Source organism: Rhinolophus sinicus, linkage group LG05, assembly GCF_036562045.2.
Source record: "Rhinolophus sinicus isolate RSC01 linkage group LG05, ASM3656204v1, whole genome shotgun sequence".
Lineage (NCBI taxonomy): Eukaryota > Metazoa > Chordata > Mammalia > Chiroptera > Rhinolophidae > Rhinolophus > Rhinolophus sinicus.
In genome coordinates this window covers 178,107,801-178,125,240 of record NC_133755.1, presented here as the reverse complement: position 1 = coordinate 178,125,240, position 17,440 = coordinate 178,107,801, and the positions used below count along the sequence as shown (strand labels likewise).

Sequence of the window (17,440 nt, the reverse complement as noted above, 5' to 3'; positions counted from 1 at the left end):
CGTGTGTAGCACAGAGCTTTCCCCTGACTCCCTTCCTACTTCTCCCACCTCCCACCTCGCCTCACTCTGTCTTTTTTTAAATTAATACCCTTCGTGTTTTAGGAGCAGTTTTAGGTTTACAGGAAAATTGTGCCGAAAGTACAGAGTTCCTATATAACCCCGCCCCCTCCTCTCCGCCCACCCCCCCCACAGTTTCCCCTGTATTGTCATCCTGCATCGTGCTGTATGTTTGTTACAGTTGATGAGCCAGTGTTGAGACACTGATGTTCCCTCCAGTCCAGTTTACAGTCGGGTTTGCTCTTTGCACGGCTCATTCCACGGTCTTGAGAAAGGCAGAATATCACGTATCTACATTGACAGGTTCATACGGAATGGTTTCACTGCCCTGGAAACCCCGTCCCTCCCCTAGTCACGCTTCCCTTCCGCCCACCCCTGCCCTCAGCCCCTGGCACGTCCTAAACACACGGTCACATTTTAGATACAGCCCCTCTGAATGACATCAGTTTGCTAAGGCCACCCTGTTTTCTTTATAATGTCTGTGAAGTAGGAATGTTTTTCTGTGAGTCCCCAAATGAAGTAAATGATGCTGGATCTGCCGGCAGTTTCTGGGTGTGGGCCGGGATCGTGTCTCGTGAAGCCGAAGAATGGAAACACGGACCAGGGAGAGGCAAAAAGTTTTAAAAAGAGGATAGTTTATTAGAGGCAGGAGAAAAGGTGGCAGCCACTGAGCGGGTGGGGGGTCCTGAATGGGGGTGACTGAGGCAAACGCTCTTACTTTTATACCTTCCCCTGCCCGCTTGGGGAAGGGGCTGGAGCCTTCTAATGGAATTCATCCATCAGGTTTGTCCTGTTTGCCCATCCTGAAGGGATTAATGAACCCATTCCTACCTATCAGATCTGCTCCTTTGTCCAGCCAGAAGGGATTTGAGATAACCTATTAACCTCAAGGCATATTCTCATGTCCCTGTCCTGGAGTGAAGGAGACATTCCAGGGCCTGGAGTTTCAGGATATGGCTGCTTTTTGTGTATTCCACCAGGGACCCCCCTCTCCACCTAGGGACACGCTAACTAACCTGTCTCATCTGTGCGTCATAGAATCTAAGCGCCATTGATTGTAAGGTGCATCATTAGGTGACATGTTTCTAAGAAAGAGAAAGAAATGCTGCAATTAAACTAAGACGCACCATGGATAATAAGATTGGCCCAGTTTTGCGTGTTAAAATAAGAAGAAGCTCACATCTCAGAACTGCTAAGATGTCACACAGAGCCAGGCCTGCCCAAGTACCTTTTGTGCTTCATTGACACAAAAGCAAATACATGAAAGAACTGCACCGAGGTTCCTGTCTGGCCTCTAGGGCAGCAATGAGGAGAGTGAGGGGGTTGAGGCTGGTAGGCGAGGAGGGGTGATGGAGATAGGAAGGCAGCAGAAAGCTGAGGGAGGGAGCGTGGGGCTGTGCCCCCAGGAGACCTGAGTCCTGGAAGCCTCAGTGTCTGTATCTGTACAGGATAATACTCATCCTGCTGGTGACTATGGAGCTGAATAAATGAGCAGTGTGTGACCAGCATGGCTCACTGCCTGCATACAGTATATATTGGTTCTCCCTCCTTCCCTCCTTCCTTGACTCCCCCCCCCACCCCGTTACCTCATCATCCATCCCACTTGAATCCTTGCACTGTCCCTCCCCCAGCCTGAATGAGGGCCACCTCACCCTCATTCTCATCCCACCACCAGGTACACAAGCTCTGGATGCCAGAGCTCCTGCACCACCGGGGCCACCATATTAATTAGTCTTCACAGCCAGAACTGCCTGGGGATTAGCCAGGACACTTCACAGATGCCAAAGCCTCTGCATTCTTGGCTTTGGTGTTCCCAGGCTGCCAAGCAATTAGAGTTCATAACCAGTGTGCACACTCACTGATTAGATGAAGCTCAGACAGACCCCAGTAAAGTGGTTCTCAGGGGCCTTTGAAAGACTAGCACGTAATTGAAGCACAGGTTTATTATGTAACAACTGCTAAGGTTCTAAGAGACGTGTGCTCTGCATATTCATGAGGCCAGCAGGCTGGAGAGCTGTGCCACCAACTGCCAGGAATTCCAGGTGGCAGCAGCTGGGCCAGTAATCCTGCTCCCGTGAATCTGCACGACCTTGGGAAAGCCACGGACTTCCATGTTGTCATCTGTAGAATGGGGAGTAAATGCCCGTCTTGTCAGATGGCTGTCAGGGTTGCACCAGGTGATGTTGATGAGACCCCAGGACCTGCCGATGGCTGATGGCTGTAAGTTTCCAGCCCTTCTGGAACTGCCTTCCTAGCGCCACATGGGGGCCTGTTGCCATGACAACTGCTGGGCTGATAAGGATTCAGACTGCCAGATTTAGCAAATAAAAATTCAGGACTCCCAGTTAAATTTGAATTTCACATAAACGAATAAATTTTTGGCATGACTGTCCCAGAAAGTGCATGGTGCATCCTTTAGTATAACTATGTCTTTCATTTAGCATTGCATGAGACGTACTTACGCGAACGAATAATTTGTAGTTTATCCGGTAGTCAAATTTCACTGGGCACTTGGTATTGTATCTGGCAATAGGGACAGTATACGACCTTCTTGACACCACTAGTGAGAAGTCTCACTTGGACCAACTGATTTAAGATAATTTCTGAACGATCTGGTGACCTTGTTTAGTCCAAGTCTGAAAGAAGAATAAACAATGTACACATTCCCCTCCACTATTAAAAGTTGCCCTAGCAAAGAAGTTGCTCTTTTAGAAAAGACAAAGTTAAGTATCCTGGAGGCTGGCTGCTAGGTTGAGACGGAAGCAATGTGTCGTGTGAAGAAAAGGTTTTTTAAAAAACAATTTCAGGGTAGTTTCTCCTTCACACTTCGGGCCCTAAAAATTACTTGGGGAATTGTGTCTATTTTAGCATCTTAATGTTTTTATCCTTTTCAAAATCACAGTATATGTATTTTTCTGTGAGTAATGAATTTGAATTATGAAAATAAGCAAATTGTATTTCAATGAGAGGAAGGTGAGAGAAGACATTAAATAGATGAAAATTTAGAATAGGTATTTATCTTAAGTAGGTTTTAAACTTTGCTTTAAATGTTCCTAAAGGGATTAGTAATTTCTTAAGGTAAATTTTAGAATTAAAAAATAACTTAATGAAAGGCCTTGAGGACGCTACCAGCCTTAACTGATTTTTGACGTGATCTGGATCTTTGGAATGTTCTCTTAGCTAAAGCTCACGCTGTCCCCCAGGTTGTAGAATGCAAATACTTACTGATATTTGTGCAAGCCCTGTCCTGCAGGCTGTAGGCAGCACAACAACAAGATGGGCAATTTACTGGGACTAAAGGAAAAGGCTGACAATTCCACCCTTACATCAAGAGTTTATTAAGGGAGCTTATTTAAGGAGCATCTTGAGTGGCAGGAAACGGACGTGGATGTCCTTCAAACCATGTGGCAGGTGCTAAGGGGGTTATATAGAACAGGGCAGGATGGATGGGGTACTGGGCATGACCCATCCCAGATAAGGGGAAAATGCCTTACATGCCTACAGGGCAGAGGTCTGTTCCAGGAGCCAGCAGGCCTGGGGCATAGAGGAGGGGTCACTCACAATCTCTGAGGGGATTTACTGGAGGCAATATCTGTTCTGGCCTGATCTAGCGGGATCTAGCTCGAGGGTCCAGCAGCAGTCAGGCAGTGGTCACATCCTGGAAGTCTCTCCTCCACACTCTACCCCTCGTGACTGGCTCTTACAACCTCACACCCCCCCCTTCCTCGGGGTGCCCAGAATGGTCAGCGAGGGGCTTCATTAGCAGGGAGGTAGCTCCCACAGTTGCCAGTTTATGTCATTGGAGACAGTTCACAGCAATAATACAGACACATGCAAGAAAAGAGACAAAAGAAGCAATCCAAGTATTAGTGACAATTTTTCCCACCCTGTTCCCCAGGACCCTGTTGCCGTAAGACTGTCCAAACCTGCAGAGAATTCTTACAAACATTTTTTGAGCCAAACAGAGGATATGCCTGGAAGCATGATGGGATGGGAATTCACATCCAGGCTGTCTGACTGCAAAGTACATTGTTACCAATGGGAGATTTAGAAGAGAGAAAAATTACTTTTGATGGAGGGGAGAGGAGAGGGGCATCAAGAAAAACTTCACAGATGTGACTTCATTTGAGCTGAGACTTGGAAGACAGATAAGGTTGGTACAGAAAGGAAGGGCCTTTGGGGCCAAGGAAACAGCTTGAGCAGGAGGCTAAAGCTTGGAGTAGGTACAGTGAGTTCTAGGTAATTCCAGGAACAGCATGGAGTTCAACTTGACCTTGGCTCGAGGTGTGTGGTGGAAAAAGTGGAAAAGCGTCGACCAGACAGTAGGGCCTGGTTAAGGAGTCCCAGGTCCTCTGCAGGTGGTGAGGGGCCAGTGACAGTGTTGACAGGGTTACGCTGGCGTCAGACACAGACCGGATGAGAGGAGCAGGTAACACTAGAGGCAGAGAGACCAGGGAGAAAGTCACCTAGGGGTGACAAAGGGAGCATTGAAAATGGAAAAGAGGATGGATAACAGTAGACGCGGACAAGGTAGGACTGACAGGACCAGGGCAATGGACCGTGGGTGGCAGGGGAGACCTAAGTGTGTGAGCAGATGACCCGTGAGTTTGCTGTGAGTGAAATTCTTGGCAACATGTCAGTGGCTGTTTGTGGAGACACTCCCGGAGATAGCAGGGAGGTGAGTGGAGGTCCCGTAGGTAGGTAGTGCCTTCAGGAGTTACCACATTCCAGAGCCGGATCATCTGTTTTGTAGGCTGAGACACTTGATTTGTTGTTATTTTAATCAGGCTCCAATGAACTCGTATTAAGCTACCTTACGAAACACAGAGGAAAGATGGAATGCAGTTGGTCCGGCTCAGCAGAGACGGTAAGATGGAGGGAGCACAAGTGTTGACTGACCGACACGTTTTTGCTCTGAAGCTGGTGTACATGTGGGTTCAGGTCGCATTCAGGGAGCCGATGAGGACACTGTCCAGCTCAGCAAAGGCCACTGGGTGGATGCGGGGTGCGGCACCCCCAGTGACTGGGTATGCAGTGGGAGATGTGTATCCGCCATGGAGGCAGAACACGGGGTCACTGTCAGCCTTCGCTCTGGGAGGTGACGTGGCCATTCGTCCTGAATGACCAATGTGCTTTCCAGTCGATGCATTTTTCTCTACAAATGTGTCCCTTTCTTTAGATGAAGTAGGTTTCTGAGTCTGGCCTGGAGATCATTTTTCCTCTCTAAGGTGACATCTGCAAATGTCTGTACTGTCTTTGGTATCTGTGTTTACATTTTGCTTTGAGAAGACTACGTTGGGTACCCTACTTCCAGGTTGAACGTGTGTCCCACCCACAGGCGTACAGTGAGCACCCAGCTTCAGAAGTGTAACTTCCATTCAAGGATGCAGGGAAAGGCCCTCCATCTTCGAGTAGAGCACGTGGGCCTGAGGCTTCACAAGGGATCGCATCTTTGTGTGTCTGGGAAGGGGAACGTGCAGCGTACGACCACAGCTTCTTACTTCTTGGCTTCAGAGCCTTTTTTTCCTTAAAGCAACTTGGCAAGTAATTCTGGAAGGACTACTCTGAGACCTTAGCGAGGGTAGTAGAAGTTTAAGCTTCCAGAAACCTCTGGAAAGTTGAGTAACACCACTTTTCATCATAGCTCAAGAGTGGAAAGGAGCCCCAAAGCATACATACCCGTGTCACTAAGCCGGAGGCACATGCAAGAGCAGTTCAGAAGGCAAGCACGCATCAGAAATTGGGGTCTGGGGTAGCTTTCCAAAGGAGGGGGCTTTTTCTTGTGTCTCAAGGGGCACTGGGATTTGGATCAGGCAGGAAAGAGAGGTGTCGGTCAGTGTGCGATGGGTCCCAGGGAGGAGAGGATGGGGTACATGGCCGTTGGGTGGCTGCTCTCTGCCAGACACGTTGCAGCGTGTTAGTAAGTCCTCACCTGACGTGGACATTGCTGATCTCAGTTCTGTGAGAGGGCACGGACGTCCCTCCCCTGTGAGGCCCACACCTGGCACAGAAAACGCTTAGTTCTTGCTCACTTGATTAGAGTCAGAAACACGGCCCCAAGCCAGTAGCTATGGAAGAGCTTTTATTTACCATCGGCCAGGGCACTGATGTTTGCGCTCCACCACAGTCCACATGTGGGATTATCTTCACTTCACACCTCAGGGGACTGAGGGGAGACAACAGCTCCCCAAGGTCACTGTGCTGAGAAGCCTTGAGGGTTGGAGTCCAACCTCTGTGGCGGGGCTAAGGTATGGGGGACCTTACTGGGTGGCCGTGGGAACAATGGAAACAAGAATTTCTTACTTGTCCATCATCAAGCAAAGGGAGAGGAAAGGAGTGAATACTTTTACACTCTGGGAACTGTAGGCCTTTAATCTCTTAATGAGTGGCATTGAAACATAGAGTGTTTTCAAATTGTGTTAAACCTTCATCGCTCTCAGAAATTTAAAAAATGGAAATCCATATATGGCCTTGCTCTGCATTTTACACGTGGATGCTTTCCTGAGATTCTCTTCTTTGTCTCCCTCCTGTTGCCCCTCAGGGCAGTGATGCCGATTTGAACCTGGAGTCATCCTCCATGGAAGACGGAACTTGTTTCCTTTCGCTTTTTATTATGAAACTCTTAAAAATATATAAGAGCAGAGAGAATAGCATAAGGATTCTATTCACAGCACCACGATTTGTATTCACAGCACCACGATTTAACTTTAAATATTTTATCATACCGACAGTTACTGAATTATTATAATTGCTGAAAATTCACAGTGAGTCCAGACATTGTTTGTCATGAAATATCATCTCAAATTATTATGAGGTGTGTTTTGTAAAGAATAAGAACGTCTTAAAAACATAATCACAATATCATTATCAAAATTATTGTATTTTGCCATGTATAATGCACACTTTTTTAACCCAAATTTGTGAGGGAAAAAAAATAAAGATGCGCATTATACATGGGTAGCGCTAATTCGCTATTATATAAATGTTTTAAATTCCTTTATTTATGCTTATGAGTTAAAAGTGTAAAAATAAATAAATAAATAAGTGCTAAAATTCCTTTGTAATACAAAACACAAGTACCTGAATATAAACAAATAAAAATTTGATTTAAAAAATTGAAACAAAAGGGTTTTTTTTCCCCTGAAAGTTTGGGCCAAAAATGTGGGTGTACATTATACACGGCAAAATACGGTAATCTTTTGATAGTGTCGTGTTGTGTGATACCATCTAGATTCGAGGTTCTCCAACTGGTTCCAAACATTTTTTTCACCCTTGGTGTGTTTAAATCAGGATTTAAATAGGGTCCAGACAGACCCCCCACTCACAGAGCTCTTTTTTTTCTCTGCCTTTGTCCTGGAGAAAGTGCCACATTCTGGGGTGAGCTTCACCTGCTCTGCCTGCCTCCCTGGGCAGCGAGCTGAGGCCAGACAGGAGCGCTCCATGGATGCAAGTTCATCCCCGTCCCCAGGAGCATTTCACGGTGCTGCTGCTCTGTCTCATGGGCAGTGGGCCTCCCGATGGACACGCGGTGGGAGGTGGTCTCTAGAGAACAAAGCCCGGGTGCTGATGGTTCCTGGTACTCCGAGCTCCTGCTGCTTGCAGGCCCAGGGAAGTCTGATTTCTCGTCTTGCCAAGCGCCCGGCTGAGGTGGAAATGGGCCAGTAAACTTTCACTGGTGACTGAGTGGGAAAGTGTTATGCGGGAGAAGATCCGCAGGGCTTGGGAGAGAAGTAGCCCTGGCGGGGGCCAGAATTACAGGGGGCAGTCAAAGGCTGGAGCTGGGCGAGGCCAGGGAGGGAAGAGACGTCCATTGCCGCCCCCTCTGAGCCAGGACTGCTGGTCCCCGCACTAGGGAAATGTGTCCAAACCCGAGAGCCGGCTTCCTCCGTGTACCCCCACTTCCTCCCAAGCTGCCAGCTCACTTAACTGCAAGTCCACCCCCACTGCCCAGGGCAGAAATCGTGGGACCGCCCCTTCTCTTCTCCTGTCTGCTCAGGCTTCAGCAGAGCCCTGACCCCAGCTCCTCGTCTGCCCTGAGCCTGCTGCACTTGACACAACACACAGGCAGCCTCTCAGAGTGCCTTCCTGGCTCTAAGCCCTGGAAATACCGTGCCCAGGGCGGGTCCCTTACCTGGTAGAGGTTACATTCTGGCAGGTCATGTTACTGAGGGCACATCATGCTTCGTGCTGACCTTCCAGTGCCTTCTGGAGAGGCCATCCATCTCGGGCCCTCTGTGGAAGGTCCGCCTGGCCCCCGGTGTCCCCTGCTGTCCCCTTCTGTTGCCCTCCCAGCACTTACGGCCATCAGCCATGCTATATGTTTATGGGGGTAGCTGCTTATTGCTTGTCCCCCCGACTAGAATTCCTTTGCTCCCACATCTAAGCAGGCTCTGCGTCAGTATTCGGTGGGTGAATAAGAACATTGATACACCTGGGACGGGCTAATCAGACGGCACAGGTATCGTGGCTCCATGAGCTGCTTTCTTGGAAGGGAGTGTTGAAAAGCCAAAATGTCAGGACAACCAGAGTGGTAGGGTGGGGAGGGGGCACTAAGCCCTTCCTTTCCCTCCTCCCACCTGAGTATTCTGAGGGAAGGTGGGAGCATAGTGCTTCTCCTGGCTACTATACTCTGCCGTCAAGACAGTCGTATTTCTGAATGTTTTGCCTCCTTCTGACATCTTGACCCAATCATTGGAAGCAGAGTGGTGACTCCACTTTATAAAAAGCAGCTTTCCCACTCCTGACATTAGTCGCCCAGGTTCATACTGTAAATGCTTGTAGCATGTGTACCACCTGCTCTCAGTGCACCTCTGTCTCTGAATCAATTACCTGCTTCCCCTCTCCTGTTTGCTCGGGTGTGAGTGGTAAGGAGACAGCATCTCCACCCCGTTCCAAGCATCCATTTTCATGGCCCTTCATCACCCAGACCTGTCATCTATCTCAAGGCTTGGGCGGCAGGTTACACCATAGCAGCATCAGTTCTTAAGACCTGAGCTCCAAGAACATACCAGGTCAGGTCCATTCCTTTTGCACCCCGCCAAGGGGTATAGAAAACAGGCTGTTTGAAGGCTGGGAGGAGGACAGTGATGGAGGATGCCATCTCATACCAAATCCACCTCCATCAGAGACGTGCTGGAGGTCTTCTCAAACTTTTTGTCTTTCTCAACCTCTCTAAGGAACCTTTTTAGACATTGTTTCCCTGATTGTCCCCATGACATTACAATAGCACGTATATGCTGTGTATTTGTCCATAGGCTCCTTGCCTCAGCGCCATTCAAAGACCTGGGTGTGTGAGCAGGAAAAGCTTGGAGGACTCCAGGGTGGGGATTGAAATGTTGCAGGTACACCTGGGCTCCCAGTTGAGTGTCACAGAAAGAAGGCGCTGAAACCTTGTTGCGGCCAAAAGGCACATGTTGGTGAATTAACTAGAAATAGTTCAGAATAAAATACAAACAAGTGCCCACGTGTGCAGAGCACACTGAGTTAGGAGGTGAGGTAGACAGTGTGTGGCCTTGGATCTAAGATTTTGTGGAGATAGGTGTGTATCGCACCTGGAAGGATGGGTGCGGCATGGTCAGGAAGGCAGACGTGGGGAAAGGAGAGGAAGTGAGAAGCATGGTCTATGTGCATGGCTGGGCACGGGGGACCCAGCTCTAGCCGGGTGTGGAGCTGGCTGGGGTGCCGCGAGTGGGGACGAGGCACTAGCTGGCTCCACAATAGATCCCGGAGGCGGATGGGGACCAGCAGGCAGCTGGCCTCCGTCAGGAACCCCAGGCTCTGCATCAAGCACTTCAACACTGGAGATGCGTTTGGTTAACCCCACGCCCTTTTGCAGCGTCTCCGTGGCTCACGAGGGGTCAGCCCTGGCTTCTGTGTGTGCTCGATACATGCTGGGGGCCAGAACTGGGACAAAACCTTTCTGTTTACTCAGCTCCCACTAATTGTTCAATTTTGTGTTTTTATTCCAATTTCTGTACAGGGCCCAGAGTGCTGGGTAGGCACCTGTAACTTGATGAATGACCTGCAGGTGTAGGGTGCAGTACAGGTGCACAGGCCAGGGGACAGGTGCACAGGCCAGGGGACAGGTGCACAGGCCAGGGGAGAGGTGCACAGGCCAGGGGGCAGGTGCACAGGCCAGGGGACAGGTGCACAGGCCAGGGGACAGGTGCACAGGCCAGGGGAGAGGTGCACAGGCCAGGGGGCAGGTGCACAGGCCAGGGGACAGGTGCACAGGCCAGGGGACAGGTGCACAGGCCAGGGGACAGACACACTCCTGCACATGTGGTACTGGAGGGAGACAGTGTCATTCACACACAAGAAATTTCAGAGCTTCATTTTGGGAGTTTTTTGAGGATGAGAGGTTGAATTATCAGTGAAAGTTAAATTATAAAACGCTATTATAAATACATAATTACATATACTTATGTTAGAGATTACACGTAATTATATATGTAATTGTATAATTATTAAAATTAGATAAACTTAATTATAAAAACCACTTTTCCTTCAGCACGTGTCTCCCATCTCCAAAGATGTGGGAGACACTGACGGTTGACACGTGTTTGCACAATGAGCTCTGATCAGTCCCCGAGATTTCTAGGCCTATCCTGCGGAAACTTTGCCTCCTAATCTTACTAAAGTTCGCGGCCCTTCTACCGAAAGGGGCTGCAGATAGGAGCGAAAGCAGCAGTCCTGTTGGTCTGTGAGGGAGCAGGAACTCAGAGGACGGGTCTGGTGCAGAAGTGGGGATCCTGAGCACCTCCATTTGCCGGGGCCATGGAGAGACCTTGGCTGTGGTTTGAAATGAGCGCAAGGACTCCTGGGGTCCAGGCCGGAATGGACCAGGTGTTGCAGCTGCTCAGCATCGTCTGTGTCTGGGTAGGTGTAGGGCTGCCGGCTCTGGACACTCGGCCAGGTGTATCTCTCTTTTCTCTCCTGCCTGTTTTTCTCTGCTCCTTCATTATTTCTTGTGTGGTTGTTGCTATGTTAGTAGTAGTAGCAGTCGTGTCAGGAGAAGGAAGCCCTGGTTTTATACCAGGCGTGTGTTAAACGCTTTACATACTTGGGTCTCTTTACTGTACAGAAGAGGAACTGGCCACAGGTCTACCTTGGATCTTCCTCTTATCCTCCCCCTCCCTCCTAACATACAATCATGGCTTTTAGTGTCTGCAACCTTGAGGAGCCCTCGTGGCCTTGAGTATCCCCTGTCTGGATTCAACTCCTCGCACACCGGCCGGCCGGCTAACCTCCGCTGTTACTGGCTTGTTAGGCAAAAGCCCGAGTGCTGTTTCTGGCTGTGCGTTTTTTAATGTGCATTAATTTGGATACCCACACAAGAAGGTAGATGTTTTGGGGCAAAAGCTGGTCCTTGCTCTCCTGTATGTACCTTGGTGGTATTTACTATTGACTCCTGGCCTCGTGGTGATAGCTGGTAGGACTGCAATCTGAAAGCCTCGACAAGGGATGTCCCCTAAATAAAGAGTGGGAGGACCCTGCTTTCTCCGTGGCCTCCTCACCTGCCTACAGTTCCCAACAGGACGGCTTGCACAGATGCCCTTTGATACCCTTCTCAGTTAAATTGGAGGCTCCAAAGAGTGGCCTTTGAAGGAAAATGGTGCCACCATTTCCATGGAGGCAGAGGGTCAAGCACTTCTGTGATCTGCCACCACCCCGGGCAGATGGTGAGTGGGCAGCACTAATGGGTGGTAAATGGATGGAGCTTCTGAAGGACCTCACAGAACCCCAAGGGCATGAGGGCTGAGGGCTGAGAGCACCGCCACCTCCCTGAGCCCTGAGCAGTCTGAAGCCCTGACATTCCACACGTGGTGGTATGAAGTGCATCTACCTGGAGTGACAGGTGTCCCACCTCACATGGAGCAGCCCCGTTAGGAACATGCTCGTCAATATAAAAGGTGGCTGCCTAGCAGTCGGCTGTGAAGCTGTCAGAGGAAGCCTGAGCCGGGCCCTGGCCTGTCACCTTGAGACCAGCCCCACAGGAAAGTAGATGAAATCTGAGTTCACGGAGGTGTCGGTGAGTTGCGAGCAGCTATTTACATACTGTGTTTCCCCGAAAACAAGACTGGATCTTATATCAATTTTTTCTCCAAAAGACGCATTAGGGCTTATGTTCAGGGGATGGCATCCTGAAAAATCATGCTAGGGCTTATTTTCCAGTTAGGTCTTATTTTTGAGAAAACATAGTAAGAACATTCAGTAAAACATCAGCCAGTAGGTCCTTCAACTTGAGGCCAAAGGTGTTTGAGTACCTACTGTGTATTGGGTATTGGGGCACGGATGCGGAGCTACAAAGATGAAGGAGCCTTGGGTGCTGCCACCTGGAGGATACCACGGGTACAGAGGCCCTCCATGCTCTGTAGGAACGTGTGGACTACGCACTCGGCCCCGACCATCACGGACCTCACGGAGTTAGCCCAGGCAGCAGGAAAGAGACCCTTTCCCGCACTGTGGATTCAAGCATGGATTGGGAGAACCTTTCTGGAAGGAAATTTGGAAATATCCATAAAATGTAAAAATATGCATACTCTTCAATCCGTAATTGCACTTTTTGGTATAACTATGTTGGAGAAATACTTTCACAAATACTAAAAAGAATAACATGCATTTTCAAAGATGTTTAATACAGTATTATTTGTAGCAGTAAGAACAAGGAGCCAATGCTAATCAATGGCAGAATGTCTGTATAAATTATGGTGTGTCCACTGCTGTGCAGTGACTGTTACCCTTTATGAAATTGACATTCTGGCTATATTTGACCTAAAAAAATGAGAGTTTCCTCTATTGAACAAAGAATGAAAGATATCCCTATTCATCCGTTTCTTCATAATTAAAATGGGGATAATAATAGTATCTCATATTCTCATCGGGTTAATAATGGGACTTCATGCAATATCAGGTGGAAAGCTCTTGGAATAGAGCCCACCCCTGGCCAGAACCCAATCAATATTTGCCAATATAATTATATATATGTACTAACATGGAAAGATCCAAAATATGCTGTTTGGAGAGTTTACAAACATCAATAAAACGTGAGCCCGTTTGTGGGGGGGAAATGTGTGTGCATGTGTGTGCTTGTCCTGTGTGTAAATGCCGAGAAGCAGGACTACCTTCCAAACTGTTACCGTGTTTCTCTGAAAGTAAGACCGGGTCTTATATTAATTTTTGCTCCAAAAGATGCATTAGGGCTTGTGTTCAGGGGATGTCATCCTGAAAAATCATGCTAGGGCTTATTTTCTGGTTAGGTCTTATTTTCGGGGAAACACAGGATGAATGGTTAACCCTGGAAACGGCGTGTGATTGGGGGTGGGGAGGAGGAAGGGCCTCCCGAGGGTCCAGCTAGAGAAGCAGAGCCACTGGCAGATACCCCTGTAAAGGGACTGGTCCTTATGCATTTGTGGCGGCTGGTCAGGCCGTCTCTGCAGCTCGTGCTGGAGCTTGAAGCCCCCGGGCAGGCAGGCAGGACGGGGTGATGTATGTAACATAGGGGTGATCAAAAGATTAGGTCCCCCAAACATATCTGCAGCCCCGCAAGGACAGACCGAACCCCCTGCCAGTTCTTACTGCACCTGGCATTCATTGATGGTGGGGCCCCGTCGTCACAGGCAGACACGCACACCTGGCCCAGGTGTCAGGAAAGCTGGCAGGGACGAAAGGAGCAGCAGTCGCAGGCCCAACTGCTCTGGCTCCACAGTGAGGAGGTGAATCAGCAACAATATGTGTGACCTACCACATGGTGCTGCTTCCCTGACACCTGCCAAAGCTCCCAAGAATGTCCCTTCTGGGCCCCCTTAACTGGAAACAAACAAGGAAGGGGAGTCTGGGAAATGTAGTGCAGCTCAGCCTAATCGGCACATTGTAAGCCAGCAAAGGGAATTTCACATTTTCCTCTGTATATTCTTTGGTGGCAAAAAAAAAAAAAAAGTAAAAACACAGGAAGGAAAACTCTTCAACACCATGACATTTAGTGTTCAGTTGTGTAACTAACAGCCTATTGGGATGAGTGAGAAATCAGGCCTTTCTCCACCGTCACCACCTGGTCCCAGCCACCATCACCTCTCACTGGGCAACTGCAGTCGCCTCCTAACTGGCCTTCCTGCCTCCACCTGGCTTCCCGATCTGGCACCACTTCAGCCAGACTGATCTTTTCAGAATGAAAATTATGCTGCTGTGTGCCTATTTAAAAATGCTCCAGGGACTTTTCCATTATGAAATCATAAATCATAACTCCTTCCTGTGGTGCAGAAGTCACTGTGACATTCTGCCTGTCTCTGTCCCCACCCCCCTCAGTGGCCACAGAGCCTGTGTGCTGTAAGTTTCCCAGACGTACAATAGTAATAAACGGCTGACTGCTTATTGGTTTCCTGTCCAACTTCATGGCTGGTGTCCTGACAACACAGTCTGCTTCGGTACACACAGCGTCTCTGAAAGCTTTTCCTGTCCCTCTGTTACAGACAAGAGCTCTGAGACTTCGGAGACATTGAGAAACAGGCTGAAAGTCTCACGACCAGTGAGTGACACCAGTAGGACTGCAGCCTGGATGTCTGAGCCCCAAATCCACGAGCATGAAACTCAGCTCTCACCCATCCTAGGAGCAAGTGTTTCCTGTCCCGTCACACCAGGCACCGGGAGGGGAGGGGCCTGACCCTATGTCGGCTGTTACTCCCCAGTCCCTTGCTTCATGCCTGCACACGTTAGGTCACCAGGGTGTGCTAGAGCATAAAGGTGCTGGCACCGTGCTGGGTCCTGGAGTTAAGGCTGGGGTGAGCGAGACCAAGCAGCACAGTCCTTGCCTGCTGGGGCCTGCTGTCTGTAACGGGGGTCACACCCTCAGGCTGCATCACACGCTGTGATAAGTGCTATGAAGGGCCTTGGGGAACCTGTGACTCAGTGCACGGCCTGACCTTGGGAGGGGAGGAGCAAGGCACAGAGAGGCATTCAGGAGACCTTTGCAGAACGACAGCGGGATGTGAGTCCCAGGGAACAAGTCAGCGTCATCTCACTGTTCCCGTGGAGCTCTGCTTTGGGACTTTTCCGGGCTTCATGGCCACAGTGGAATAGGCTGTCCTGCCCACTATCTCTTGGAAGAAATCAGGGCAGCAGTAGAAGTATCTGTCTACCCAGTGGGAGCAAACTGTCCCTCTGTCCCTGCCGGCAGGGCTGCCCTGCTAGCCCTTCTGAACACTGATCTTTGTTCCTTGACCCACCACTCTAGGCCCCACCAATATCACTGTCTGTGGGACAGCTGACTGGGGACTTGGCATTTTCTCAACTCAGGAATTGGCCAGCACTTTTCGTTGTCAAGTAAGGGGAGTGTTTGGGTTTGTTTGTAATGATACTGGTAGACACGGAATGCCTGGATTTGGTGGGAACTTATTGTGTGACATGTACCTTCATTCTCACAGAACCCTAGGAAGCAACCCCATTCTAATGATTAGGACACTGAGCCACTGTGCAGTTCATTTGTCCGAAGTCCCACAGTGCTCACTGCTTAGAAACTAGACTGCAATGCCTTCTAGAGAGTTTCTGATGTTCCGTTTCAAAAGCATCCATCTCCACCCTCAAGGAGAAAGGTTTCCGAAAGCAGCCATTCAAACCTTTAAGACATGCAGCTTGGTCAGGGTCAGGATCATGCGTGCGTGCATGCGTGCGTGTGTGTGTGTGTGTGTGTGTGTGTGTGTGTGTGTGTAGGGGGTGATGAGTGAGTGAGTCCTCTGCTGAATGTGTACCCCACTAACCAGTGATAAAAATAGGGTACGGCCTTCACAGAGGACTTGCACACCCACCCATTCAGCTGCCGAACACCTTTAACAGTTCATTTCAAACTGCTAGATAGCTATAGTTGTACTCACCAACGTTCAACTGTTTTTCTGGACAATTTCCACATAGAGACTTTTCCTGAGGCTACCAGATTTGGGAATTGTTCACTGGATAAAGTCATATTGGTCATGGTGCCTGAAGAAGAAAAAGAGACTTTTCTATTTTTCACAAGCTCCTAGAACAACTGGTTTAATACTTTCCCATAGGCCAGCGGGGTGACTGCTCTGACTGACCCCCACCCTTCAGGTGCCAGGATTTCTGCGTCCTCACGCCGAAGCTCTCACACCTCGTGCACTCAAGTGTCTCAGGTGCGAGAGAAAAATTGGGTATTTAGTGTTCTTTGATGGGGTTTATAAGTATCCCAATTAGTCATTCCGCAGGATGTTAAGAATTCTGTATATCATCTCACACTGCTGTAAACACAGGGCATGAATTCTTGATGGATTCAGGCTTTCTGATTTATTTTTCCCCAAGGTACTTGATCAAGGAATGCAAGTCATTTGTCTTGTCAAAGCTTTCCATCCTTCCCTGCAGACGGTTGTGGAGTCTTTCTTGTTTTTCCCTCCGTGTCTAGACCCTTTCAGGGACTGGGGTCTGGGCTGGAGTGATTGAAAACGTTACCCCTAGAATAGTTGCCATCTGCCCCCCAGCCAGGCAGGCAGAAGCCTTGCTCCCAGCCCATCAAGCGGAGCCAGCCCTGGGTCACAAAGGACGCAGGAAATAAACGCCTGTCTGTTGTGCTTTGTTCCAGAGCTGGTAATGCTGCTGGAGTGGTGGTCGGGCACCGAGTGTATCATCCACACGGACCCCCAGGCCTACCCCCAGTTTGGGAAAGAAAACGCCATCGTGGTTCTGAACCACAAGTTTGAGATCGACTTTCTCTGCGGTTGGAGCCTGGCCGAGCGCTTTGGGGTTTTGGGGGTAAGTCAGACGCCCGTTTACCCTCCTGACACATTTCTCTGGTTCTCACCGTAACTTGCCTTTGGCTCTCAGTCATCCAGAACTTGCAGACGCATTGAGAGTTTCTACTTGATGGAGTGTTTTGAACCAGCTGCGTTTGCTTCTGGTGTGGACTGAAGACGAACATCTCACGAGCCGTCGTAATATCTACTCAGCTGTTCCTATGGGCTCGGCACTTTACATGCAGTTGGTTTGTTTGATCCTTACAGAAAAGCTTAGGAGTAAGTGAGACACGCCCTTCCTTTTCAAAAGCTACTTCGAATCATGTGCTCAGGACCACACAGCTGTGGAGCAGCTTTGGGCTTGAACTTGTCTTGTTTGCCGCCTCTTATCCTTCATGCCTGTGCGCTGCGGCTTTCCTGGCTCACAGGCATCATTCACCTCTGAGTTTTCAATTTTGGGCTCAAGGAAGTTGAATCCCTAAGCGAGAGAGTTTGAGCTGCAGAATTTAGAATAAATAGGAAATTCCGGTTTTCTTTAACTAGTTTGACTTCTTGCATGCCCTTGGGTCTGGGTCTCTTCAGGTGACTTTTGTCCCCTTCAACACGTTGCGCTGTATAATGGCTGAGCCTTGTCCGATAGCTGAATC

At 49.2% G+C, this 17,440-nt stretch overlaps 1 protein-coding gene across 6 annotated transcripts in view; it reads left to right on the top strand.

The window, feature by feature from the left end:
- Window positions 1-17,440, top strand: part of AGPAT4 (1-acylglycerol-3-phosphate O-acyltransferase 4) — a 104,862-nt gene that overhangs the window by 63,617 nt on the left and 23,805 nt on the right. For all 6 annotated transcript variants that reach the window (XM_019749823.2, XM_019749817.2, XM_019749808.2 and 3 more), the window contains one exon: window positions 16,643-16,812. In XM_019749823.2, the coding sequence (XP_019605382.1) occupies window positions 16,643-16,812 (170 nt within the window). The remainder of the gene's footprint in view (window positions 1-16,642; window positions 16,813-17,440) is intronic.